At 46.2% G+C, this 12,505-nt stretch overlaps 1 protein-coding gene across 1 annotated transcript; it reads right to left on the reverse strand.

Annotated features, from left to right (window-relative positions):
* Positions 1 to 522: 522 nt before the first annotated feature.
* Positions 523 to 6,303, reverse strand: LOC140723952 (uncharacterized). Its single transcript, XM_073038489.1, has 3 exons — positions 6,071 to 6,303; positions 4,984 to 5,789; positions 523 to 555 (listed from the first exon to the last, which is right to left on the reverse strand). The coding sequence occupies exons 2-3, from the start codon at positions 5,620 to 5,622 to the stop codon at positions 523 to 525; spliced, it is 672 nt and encodes a 223-aa protein (XP_072894590.1). The 5' UTR covers positions 5,623 to 5,789; positions 6,071 to 6,303.
* Between the last annotated feature and the right edge of the window lie 6,202 nt (positions 6,304 to 12,505).

Genomic DNA, 12,505 nt, shown 5'->3' on the forward strand with positions numbered 1-12,505 from the left:
AGTCTCTCCCAGTCCATAACTAATAACCCCACCACTGATAATTTTAAACTTCAAAATGAATTTAACGAGGAGTAAGAATCCAATAAAGGCAAGTGGCGGATCACAATAAAGAGGTGTCCAAATCAAAGTGGCAGGGTCAAGGGAGGCGGTATGTCCACTAGGAGATCGGCAAACCTAGAGTGGTATTTTCCCCCCTCCACGCATCATCACATTCTTATAACGAAGCTGGTAGGGGGTTGAAGAAAGCGGATGGTATTCTGGCCTTCATTAGTCGGGGCTGAACTACGTCGCAGGTCTCTAAAAGTCTAGGTAGGGAAAACTGAGAATTTTGTGTCAGTCCGGGCCTCATCCTGAATGGACAGACGTGACAGTTTTTCGAGTGGGTGCATATAAAATTATTCTTTAGTTTTAGCTGCGTGCTGAATCACTTGAAGCGGTCGGGGAAAGGCTGCTGGAATGTAAACATCCCTCACTGTAGACCAGCCAGCTCTACATTAACCCTCCTTCTCCCGCGGCAGATTCCTACACTTCTGAATGTGAAGATATTGGAGGATTCTGCACAAAACAAATCAAAGCTCATGGAATGTATGAAAAACGATGCCGGAAGAGACAGAGACGGACAAAACAATCAATGTGCAGGGAAAATAAAAGATGCAGATAAAAATAATGAGACTACATCGAGAAAGTGAGTCTGTAGGTTGTGGAATCAGTTGTGGACTCTGTGAAAGTGAGTCAGTCAGTTGTGGAATCAGTTGTGGACTCTGTGAAAGTGAGTCTGTCGGTTGTGGAATCAGTTGAGATTTGTTGGTGATTTAAATTATCCACACTGCTTCAGGAGCCTGACTGCTGTAAGGGTCTCCAGATGTGGTGGTGATAAGAGGGCATATCCTGAATGCTGGGCGTCCTTGATGATGGATGGTGCTTTCTTGAGGCAGTGGTCATTCTGAATGTATTCAATGGTGTGGAGAGGTTTGCCTGTGATGGACTGGCCTCTATCCATCACATTCTCTTCACCAGGTTCCTGAAGTAAACATGACTGTAGGCTGTCCCTGAATATCAGAACGTGGAACAAATTGATGAATCAGATGTGCAAAGGGAGTTGGGAGTTGTTCAAAAGTCTGAAAGTCTATAATTGCAAATATCACTCCACTCTTCAAGAAGCGATTTTGCCAATAGACTGAGCTCAGTGTTTGGGAAGGTGTTGCCAATAGCCTGAGCTCAGTGGTTGGGAAGGTGTTGGAGTCGATTAATAAGGAAAAGGTTTCGGGGTACTTGGAGGCCCATTATAAAATAAGCCAATAGCTGCACAGTTTGAGTAAGGGAAATTCCTGCCTGACTTATCTATTGGAATTCGTTGAGCCAATAACAAGCAAGATGGACAAAGTAGTATCTGTGGATGTTGTGTATTTGGGTTCTCAGAAGGGATTTGACAAGGTGAGGCTGCTAAACAAGGGAATAGTGCAGGGTATTACAGGAACGATACCAGCATGGATAAAGTATTGGCTGACTGGCAGCAGACAGAGTGTGGGAATAGTGGGAGCCCTTCCTGGTTCGCTGTCACATGGGTCTGTGTTGGGATCGTTTATTTTCATATTGCATCTCAATGATTTGAGTGATGGATTGGTGGTCAGGTTTGCAGACAATACGAGAGCAGGAAGGGGGCGGGGGTGCAGGTCGTTTTGAGGAAACAGGGTTATAGCAGAAGAAATTAGATAGATTAGTAAAGTAGGAATCAGTGCACAATTGTAGGTAGTTTTAAACCCATAATATAGGAAACGATGGAGAGGGTTCAATAAAGGTACACAATACTGATTCAGAAATGAAGGACTTATATGAAGAGTGGCTGAACACACTGGGCCTGGATTCACTGGAATTTAGAAGAATGAGGGGTGCTAATTGAAACCTACTGAATAGTAAAATGGCCTAAAGTCGATGTAGAGTGGACGTTTGTAGTGTTGCAGCCTACGACCAGAGGACACGGGTTCAGAATAGAGGGACATTCCCTTTGAATGAAAATGGGGAGGAATTTATGAAGTGTGTGGTGAATCTATGAAATTTCATTTTACAGACGGTGGCGGAGGCCTCATCACTCGGTGTATTTAAGGCAAAGGTTGATCGTTTCTGGTTTGGTCAATGTGTGAACATTATGGGGAGAAGGCAGGAGGATGTGGTTGAGAGGGCTTGTAACGTTCTCGCTCGGGTGTGAAGTAACGCCGAGGTAAACGTCGAGATAAACCAGAATCAATGCAAACGAGACCGCAGTAAGATTAACCATTTACTGTTCACTCTTCACATTAACGCATGGTGAAAACTGTTGAAAAACAATACAAGATTGGTACAGTGTTTGTTCCCTTCTAAATATCACATTTACATTGTGAATACTTGCAAAGGTAAAACTACAATAACTACATTACATTAAAGTGCAGCATACAGTCAGAATCTAGCTGCTCCATTGGCTGCTTTAGACACACTTCAATACAAACTATCCCGACTCTTTAACTGACGAAAAGGTAAACCTTACCGACCGTCGTTACTTTTAACAGAATCGGCGTTAACATTTTAACTCAAAATACCGATTATCTAATGACTTACAGCGTTGCTTTCACTGTGTCTTTGGTGCATAGAGAGACCCTAGTCAGCGTTATGGTCGCACATGTGAGTGACCCCCGCCCTTGCGTGAATCTCAAACCGGTAATTCCCCACAAGACGCGGCGAACCCGGATGTGACGTCATCGCAGCCGCGATGTATTACAGACAAATCAATTGATTTAAACAATCCTAACTTTAACTAAAAAATGCTAACAAATTACTACGCGAAAATATTATAAACTAAATAACTGCCATAAAGGCAGCACACTCCCCGCTTGGCCTTCGTAAGGTCACAATGAACGTAATACAAACTTCAGTCTCTAAATCAGTCGTTAGGTAGAAGTAAAATGACTTCTGTAACAGGCCTTTGGTAAATTTTCCCATCGCCTTGGTCGGTAGTTTTCAACTCGACTTCCCTGACGTGTCCATTATTTTTAAGAAAATGGTGTCTTGAGCTGATGGAGCGAGTTTATTATCATGCTCAGTTTGAGCGAAGACTGACTGACCCAGCGCCTTGTCGGTTACTTTACATTTGTTAAAGCCTTGTCGTGCTTCCTTTATACACATGAAACTTGTGCAGGGTTGAAAAATTGAATGGCGGCCACTCTCTAGCACATTGGTCTTGAGTGTATTAACTGTTGGTTTGTGTACGTCGCCGAGGCACACCTCTCCTATCACCACCCAGCCCAGATCCAGGCGTTGCGCAAAGGGGGCGTCGTGTGGTCCATTGACCTGCTGCCTAACCTTGTGCACCTGGAGAACATCTCTTCCTAATAGCAGGAGTATTTCTGCTTCTGGATCCAGCTCTGGGATGTGTTTGGCGATGTGGTGGAGATGGGGCTGGTGTAGCACCGCACTTGGCGTCGGGATCTCGGTGCGGTTGTTCAAGATTTCATTGCACTCTAAGAGCGGAGGGAGACGGATGACGACTTTACCATCCAGGGACTCGATCTGGAAGCCTTCGGCCTTCCTTCCGTAAGTTTCCATGTTGCCTGAGCAAGTTCTAAGGTAGTATGGGAACTGCTCGCTCTCGATGTTGAACAAGTCAAAGAACTCTGGACGGGCTAGCGAGCGATTGCTCTGATCATCCAGAATTACATAGGCTTTGGTGGCCTTGTCTTTTGCTCCCTTAGGGTACACTTTAATGAGACAGATCTTTGAACAAGAACGGCTTGCCTGAGCTTGACCGCAAACTTCCGTACAGCTCGAGCTGACAACAGTTGTCCTGGAGTGAGCTTCTCCCTCCCCGCCGTCCTGTTGTGGGGGTGAAGGAGCGTTGTCGGTTTGCGGTAACGGGCCAGGATGCATGGCCCAGTCGTGATTAGTGCTATCACATTCCAGGCACTTCATGGCGATCGTGCACTCTCTCGCACAGTGAGAGGTTGAGGAACAGCATCTAAAACATATTCCTTTCTCCTTGAGAAGGGCCTTCCTCTCTTCGAGGGGTTTTTCCCTAAACGTTCTGCATCTTTTGAGAGGGTGGGGTTTGTTATGCAATGGACAATTCTTGCTAGGGTCGTTGTTAGTTGTAAGGACTTGGGTCTTAAGCGCTGAGACTGGTTTAGTAATGTTGGAATTATTCGAAGTGGATTTATCTGGCTTGGTGTAAATTGTACTGCTTCCTGGACCTATGAGGCTAGGATCGTTTCGCTTCTTCGCCTCCTTGCACACGAACCTGGTGAAATACTCGAAGGGAGGGAATTGACCTTCGTGTTCTTCCTTGTAATCTGAGGCAACGGACAACCACCTGTCCTGCAGCCCAAATGGAAGTTTGTCCACGAGTTGTCTAATCCCGGTTGGAGTGTCTAGGTATACTAGACCAGCTGAGTGGCCATCTTCTTTGGCGCCTTGAATCTCCATGAGTAAATCTCCAAATTCTCTTAGCTTGGTGTGGTCCTTGGCTGACACCTTAGGAAAATTTCCCAAACGTTGGCATAGCGCCGCCTCAATAATTTCGGGGGCTCCGTAGCCCTCCTGAAGTCTCTCCCATGCTTTCTTCAATGCTAGCTCGGGTTTGTTGATGTACACTGAACGCATGCGTCTCACCTGTTCGCAGGATTCTTTTCCCAGCCATTTTGCCATAAGATCCAACTCCTGGGTTGCTCTGAGCTGGAATCCGTCGATAGCGTTGGTGAAAGTGGAGTACCATGCACGGTAATTTTCGGGTTTATCGTCAAACCGGTATAGTCCTGAAGTGACGAGATCCCGTCGTGCGAAATACCGTGCTGCGGATTCATCTGCAGGTGGCGTGCGGGCTGAGGGAACATGTCCACAGGTACATGACTGAGGGCGTACATCTGTTATGGGATTTGCTGGTCTGGACTCAGTCTTTGCCTCTCTTCTCCCCAAATCCGGTAAGTTCGGTGTCGAGAAGTAATTGTCGTGAGCCCTTGCATTCCTGGGTTCATCGCGGAGTGGCGAGGGTAAATTATCTTCCTCGGATGGACGTGATGCCGTCGGGCCTCTCCAAGACTCCTCGTGAAGTGGGACGTTATCGAATAAGTAAGGAGAGGAAGAAAGAGTCTTCCATTTCATTTGAGATTGGACATAGTCCCTTGTACGTTCCAATCCGATCTTTTCTGAGGTAGATTTTCCGTCCTTCGGATCGTGCATTTCTTCGGCGTCTTCTATTAACTCTGCTTCCACCTCGGCAGCTGCTGCTTCTCGTTCTAGCTTCAGCGCTTCTAACCGTGCCTCTACCCTTTTCCTTTCCAATTCGTTTTCGGCTTCTCTGGCAGCCTTTTCCTTCTGGTTTTCGGCTTCTCTGGCAGCCGCTTCCTTCTGGTTTTCGGCTTCTCTGGCAGCCGCTTCCTTCTGGTTTTCGGCTTCTCTGGCAGCCGCTTCCTTCTGGTGTTCGGCTTCTCTGGCAGCCGCTTTCATCTTTACTTCTAATTCTTCTTTGGCGAAGCGCGCTCGCACCTTGGCGGCTTCTGCTTTCGCTCTTGCTTGGGTGGCCTTACTTGATGCCCTACTGCCCCTATCGCAGGATGACGATGACTTTGACAACGACTTGATGCTGGATCGGGTTGACATGGCTGCACCTTAAACACCTGATAATGCCGCTTTTTCACTGTAACGTTCTCGCTCGGGTGTGAAGTAACGCCGAGGTAAACGTCGAGATAAACCAGAATCAATGCAAACGAGACCGCAGTAAGATTAACCATTTACTGTTCACTCTTCACATTAACGCATGGTGAAAACTGTTGAAAAACAATACAAGATTGGTACAGTGTTTGTTCCCTTCTAAATATCACATTTACATTGTGAATACTTGCAAAGGTAAAACTACAATAACTACATTACATTAAAGTGCAGCATACAGTCAGAATCTAGCTGCTCCATTGGCTGCTTTAGACACACTTCAATACAAACTATCCCGACTCTTTAACTGACGAAAAGGTAAACCTTACCGACCGTCGTTACTTTTAACAGAATCGGCGTTAACATTTTAACTCAAAATACCGATTATCTAATGACTTACAGCGTTGCTTTCACTGTGTCTTTGGTGCATAGAGAGACCCTAGTCAGCGTTATGGTCGCACATGTGAGTGACCCCCGCCCTTGCGTGAATCTCAAACCGGTAATTCCCCACAAGACGCGGCGAACCCGGATGTGACGTCATCGCAGCCGCGATGTATTACAGACAAATCAATTGATTTAAACAATCCTAACTTTAACTAAAAAATGCTAACAAATTACTACGCGAAAATATTATAAACTAAATAACTGCCATAAAGGCAGCACAGGGCTAATAAATCAGCCACGATGGAATGGCCGAGCGGAGGTGATGGAGCAAATGACCTAATTCTGCTCCTGTATCTTATGGTCTAGTGACCTAATTGATTCTGGAAATGAATTATCTAACCAACTTTACTTGAGGTACAGGCGCGGGGAACTGGAATTGCTGACACTGTAAGGAATGGTGTTGGTGGAAAACAGGAAGCTTGTGAAGTACTATGGGAATGGGAACGGACCCTCATGCAGACCTTAGCACAGCAGGACAACAGTGAAAGCTGATGTACCTGAGCATGAAGTTGGTACAGCTTTTGCATTCCCATTTGACAAAATTACCAGTAGAGCTCAATTTTGATAACAGAAAGAATTCATGAAATAATAATCTAGGTCCTGATGATTGAATAAAATGTTTATGTACATGTCTAACAGTACAACAAATTCTCTATGACAACCAACTGGTGTACACCATAACGTCATTAGTGAAGTTCCTGAAACATGTGTTTCGTCACTGTTCCAATATACTGTTACTTACTCTTTGAAATTACTCTAGTACTATTTATTTGAGCACTACAGCACCAAAAGGCCATTCAGCCCGTCTAGTCCTTACTGAACGATTATTTTGCCTGGTCCCACCGACCTGTAGTGGCCCATACCCCTGCGACACATGTAGTCATCCAAACCTCTCATCAATGTTTAAATTGATCTTCCGCTGGCAGCACATTCCACACACACCACACTCCCAGTGAAACAGTTCCTTTAAATTTTTCACATTTCACCCTTAATCTCAAATGTTGAATTTTTTGAGGATGTGACAAAGTGTATTGAAGTTAGAGCAGTGGATGGGTGTATTCAGAGAGTCAGGAGGCATGGGATGCAGGGAGACAAGGCTGTGTGGATACATAATTGGCTTGTCTCCCAGAATTAACTTATAGAAAGTAGAGGGTGGGTGCATATAGAGGGTATTTTGCCTAGAGGTCAGGGACGTGGTGTTCTGCAGGGATCTGAGCAGAACAATTGTTCTTTGCGAATTTATAACAGTCAAATGCACACAAAATGCTGAAGGAACTCATCAGATCAGGCATCATCTATGGAGATGAATAATAAATCTACGGTTCAGGTCGAGACCCTTCTTGCGGACTGGAAAGGAAGGAGGCAGAAGAGAGAATGAGAATGGTTTGGGAGGGGAAGGAATGCAAGCAGACAGGTAATAGATAAGTGGGTGAAGGAAGAGAAATGAAGTAAGAAGATGGGAGGTGATAGGGAGGAGAGATAAACATCTGAAGAAGGAATCTGAGAGGAGAGGAGTGCGGACAATTGCAGAACCGTAAGGAGGAGAGGTATCTGAGGAAGGTGCTGGAGATGTGAGGAGAAGACAGGAGGCGAGAGGAGAGCCAAACTGGAGGAGGGGAGAATTTTCTGTAAGTTGGGGAAATCAATATTCATGCTGTAATATCGGCAGCCGGAGTATGATGTTGCTCCTCCAACCGGGGAGTAGGGTCGTTGTGGCAGAAGGGTCGGCCATGGACAGGCATGTTGGAATGGGAATGGGGTGTGGAATTACAATGGGTAGCCAACAGGAGATGCTGTCCATCAGACCGCATGACATAGGAGCAGCGTTAGGCCATTCAGTCCATCGAGGCTGCTCTGCCGGTCCTTCATGGCTGATCCCAAATCCCAACCAACTAAAATACGCCTGCTTGCTTGTCATATCCTTCGAGGTCCTGACTAGTCTGGAAATATCAATTTCCGCTTGAAATGTACCCATGGACTTGGTCTCCACCACATTCCACAGATGCATTACTTTGACTAAAAAGAAAAAAAATTTCCTTCCCTCTGTCGTAAACGGTCTCACCTCAATTTTGAAGCTCTGCCCTTTAGTTCGGGATACCCCCACCATCTCTCTGCATCCATCACGTTTCAGCATTCAGTAGGTTTCAGTGAGATACCCCGAATTCTTCTCAATTCCAGTGGGTGGAAGCCCAAAGCTGCCAAACGCTCCTCATACGTTTACCCCATAATCATCCCTGTGAACCCAGAATCATATGTCATGGTGGATATAGCAAAGTTACAGAACAAAATTTTCCCCACTCGGTATCATGTCTGGTCACTGCAAAGGAGTCTGGAAAGAGTCCCTGTCCCCATCAATCTCACAGGTGAAGGGTCACCTCTCCTGGGGGTACTGTTTCTGACCTTGAATATTGGTGTGTGAGTAGGTGAATAGGCATTTGTAGCACTTGCTGAGATCTGACGTTGATTATAAACAGAGTTTGGCCAAACATGTTGTTTTCTCTGGAGTTGTGGAGGCTGAAGGGAGATTTAACAAATCTTTGTACGATCACAGAGTTATAGAATAGACAACTGGCGTAGTTGTCCCAGGACTGAAATATCACAGACTAGCAGGCATGCATTTACACTGAGGGGAGTTAATCTGAATGGAAATATGCCGGGCAAGTTTTTGTTCACATATTTTGGTGGGTGCATGAAATGCCCTTCCAGGGCTGATACTCGAGGCAAGTATGACAGAGGCTATAAAGTCCCTTTTAAATAGGTGTTTGAATGAGCAGGGAATGGACAAGTGAGGGTATTATATCAGCCGATGGCATTAGTTTAGTCGGGCATTAAATGATACTTTAATGATATGTTTCTGGACTGCATTGCTCCGTGTTCGATGTTGATCGGAATGTTGTTCCACACTGGGACTGGATACAGCAAATCCGGCTGATTATATCAGTTCTTGTGAAATCTTCATCACCATCCACACCCTCATAGCAATAAATCAAACCTACATACTTTCTTGACAGTTCCACGCAAATTCATTATCAAAACCCGCATACATTACCACATACCTCATGGCAGATTCCATTTCTTATAGCTGCTTAGAAGAAAAATAAACACAACAGGATTTAATAAACACTACGCAGGGAGAGTCAAAGATGGAGAAACAACCAACGTACAGGGAAAATAAATTTGCAAATAAAAAAAATGATGAAATTGAGTTGTAAACTCCTTGAATGTGAGTCTGTAGGTTGTGGAAGGAGTTGAGATTTGTTGGTGATTTAAGTTAGCCACAGTGGTTCAGGAGCCTGATGGTTGTAGGGGAACAACTGGTCCTGAACCTGGTGGCGGCGGACCATAAGGGTCCAGTATCCCTCTCCCAGATGTAGTGACGAGAAGAGGGCATGTCCTGAATAGTGGGCGTCTTTTGGCAGTGTTCCGTGGGAATGTATACAATGGTGTGGACGGGTTTGTCTGTGATGGACTGGGCTGTATCCACCCCTTTCTCTACACTTTCTCTTCACTAGATTGCTTTAGTAAACATGACAGGAGGTCGTCCAGGAATACAATACCTCACATCTGCGATAGTTAGTCATAAATATTCATTCTGACCTGTCGGGGTATTAAAAGCTGTCTTCCACTCATCCCCTTTATGAATGCGAATTCAGTCAGAAGGGTTCCTCAGGTTCAGTTTTGTGACAATAGTTGGAATAGTCTTGGGAAATTTCCTGGGATCATCATAGGTCAAAAACCTGGGAATGTCAGAGGCAGACTCGGAAACAGGGATTACAGTCTCGGGAACTCAGTAAGCTTCTGGGAGTCAGCCCAGGATGCTGCCATTGGACCATAACAGGACCATGCTATGAAAACCACGGATACCGTCAGGTGAGATTGTCCTTAGGGGAAGAGATAAGGAGAGGTCTATCGGTAACCTCAGGGTCCATCAAACATGACACACGTTTCCTGGTTCAAGATGTTGCTTGTCAGGTGCAGAGGCTCTCAAAGGGTAACCGAACTTAAAGGTTGGTACTCCTACTGGTCGGGTCACCCGCAGATCTAAAAAAAATACCTGTGGAAACAAAGTCTATAAACGGCTGGAAGAGCCAGTTCCTTGGTTCCCAAGGCCAGGTTCCCCAGAGACTGAGGGATGAGGAGGTATCTTCGAGACTGTCACAGAACTCCGTTTACCAACCAGTACACCTTTGGACTGTGGGAGGAGATCGGAGCAACCGGAGGAATCCACACGGACACAGGGAGAATGTACAAACCCACTAATATCCTATCTGAAACCCTGTACTGTATGGACTCTGTACTGTAAAGGATTGTCACCACTACGCTACCGTGCTGTCTCGTAAACCGGAGTACGGTCGAATGGCAATTACACTTCAGGATGAACTTGAGGATCATCGACTGTAGCCGCCATCACTCGGAAAGGGGTGTGCTTCCACTGTGTCCATTCTGCCCCTGAATCACTCCGTCTACTCACACTCACGTCCCAGTGGGATTTTGTACCGCTCGGTAAAACCGGAAAACATTCTTCTAAACGACACAAGGAATCTGGAGCAGATTTTTCTAGTTGTTTTTGTTTCTAAAGAATGAATCTCTGTTGGAGCGTGTTTAATGTTAATGTACTGTTCACTTGCTGAGACAGGGGGTCCTGAAACAAAATCAATATTAAGAATCCGCCTCACCAGCACCCGATCCGATTGTATTTCTAAACCCGAACCCCTTACATACCTCGAGCGGAATAAACCAACACACAGGCCGGTATCCCAGCAACAGTAAGGACTTGCAGCCGAAGCAGACAGACAGGTTTGGTAAAACAATGCCGAGACCTGAAGGGGGGGTTGGGCAGAACACTCCCGGGGGGGGGGGGGGGGAGACACAGAGGCTCATGTTTACACGGAGCCCACCTGAGGGGGGGGGGGGGTGGGCAGAACACTCCGGGGGGGGAGGGGAGGGAAGCACAGAGGCTCGTGTTTACACGGAGCCCACCTGAGTGGGATTGGGCAGAACACTCTGGGAGGGGGAGGCAAAGAATCTCATGTTTACACGGAGCCCACCTGAGGGGGTGTAAGATTCAAAATTAAGATGTGCGTTTCTGACAGGTCCGGGTTAAAGTCAAAGGACAAATGTGATTTAATTATGTCTAGGGACAACTGTGATTTAATTATGTCCGGGTTAAAGTCTGTAAACAAGTGTGATCAAATTATGAATGCAGAAGCCTTGACAAAATTAACTGTTTGTGGAATCATTGAAGTCCTGAGATATGGACTATTGTTTAACAGAAACGTGTAAAAAAAAACGACTCCAAATATGGAATGGAGTCAGGGAGGAGGAGGGGTAAGGAAGAAGGATAAAACCTGCTGCCCTGTAAGGTTCAGGGTTCCCTTCTCTGAAGGGGCCCAGCTCTGCAGAACTGTTAATAAACTTTGTTTCCTTGAATTTGTCTTGAAGCCATTATTCGGGAGCGTGGCTCGTTTCTGACAACTTGGGGCGCTTGTCCGGGATCCACACTCCAGCCGTGAGGGGGGCAAGGAAGGACATCAGAGAAGGTGCACCCTGCCGTGTTCGGCAGTCCCTGATTCCTTGCTCGTCGCCCCGCGCGGCTTGAGCGAGTGATATCCGGCGGACTCAAGGAAACAAAGAGGGGTTGTCGAGACAGTGAGCGATCGATTAACTTCTGTGCACAGCACCCAGGTAAGAGATCCTGCAGTGACGTGGTACACGAGAAATGTGGAACTACGGGGTTACCCTGCAGGTGGATCCTGCAGAGATGTAGTGCACGAGAATTGTGGAACTACGGGGTTACCCTGCAGGTGAATCCTGCAGAGACGTAGTGCACGAGAATTATGGAACCACGGGGTAGCCTGCGTGTGGATTTCTGGGCGATCGCGGGAATACAGGTTCCGGAATTGGACAGGAGTAATCGAGCTAGGTGGGTCACATTCAAATTAAATTCCTGCAGTGACGTGGTGCGCAAGAAGTGCGGAACCACGGGGTAGCCTGCGGGTGGATTGGAACCGGGCAAGTCCTCGAGATGGGAAATAAGGGGTCTAAGAGAGAAAAGGGTAAAGGAAATCCAGGCGCCAATGATGAAAAATACCCCGGGGTACCCCCTGATAGTCCGTTGGGACGGATGTTAGAAAATTGGGATTATGGGAGGCGAAAAGGGAAGTCAAAGAAAAAATGATACAGTACTGTGAATTCTGGTCCCGCCAGCCGATCCAAGGGTCGGCTGTGTGATGGCCTAAGTTCGGGTCTAGCGAGGATTGGGTACAAAAAGCCCTTAATCTGTACGTGAATTCAAAACCTAACGTTAAACCCAAAGAAAGTGATTATGCCCTATGCTGGTTACCAACGACAAATAGTTATAAATTGAAAATGATAAATGAAGGGGGACAGA

This window comes from Hemitrygon akajei, unplaced genomic scaffold, assembly GCF_048418815.1.
Source record: "Hemitrygon akajei unplaced genomic scaffold, sHemAka1.3 Scf000149, whole genome shotgun sequence".
Classification (NCBI taxonomy): Eukaryota; Metazoa; Chordata; class Chondrichthyes; order Myliobatiformes; family Dasyatidae; genus Hemitrygon; species Hemitrygon akajei.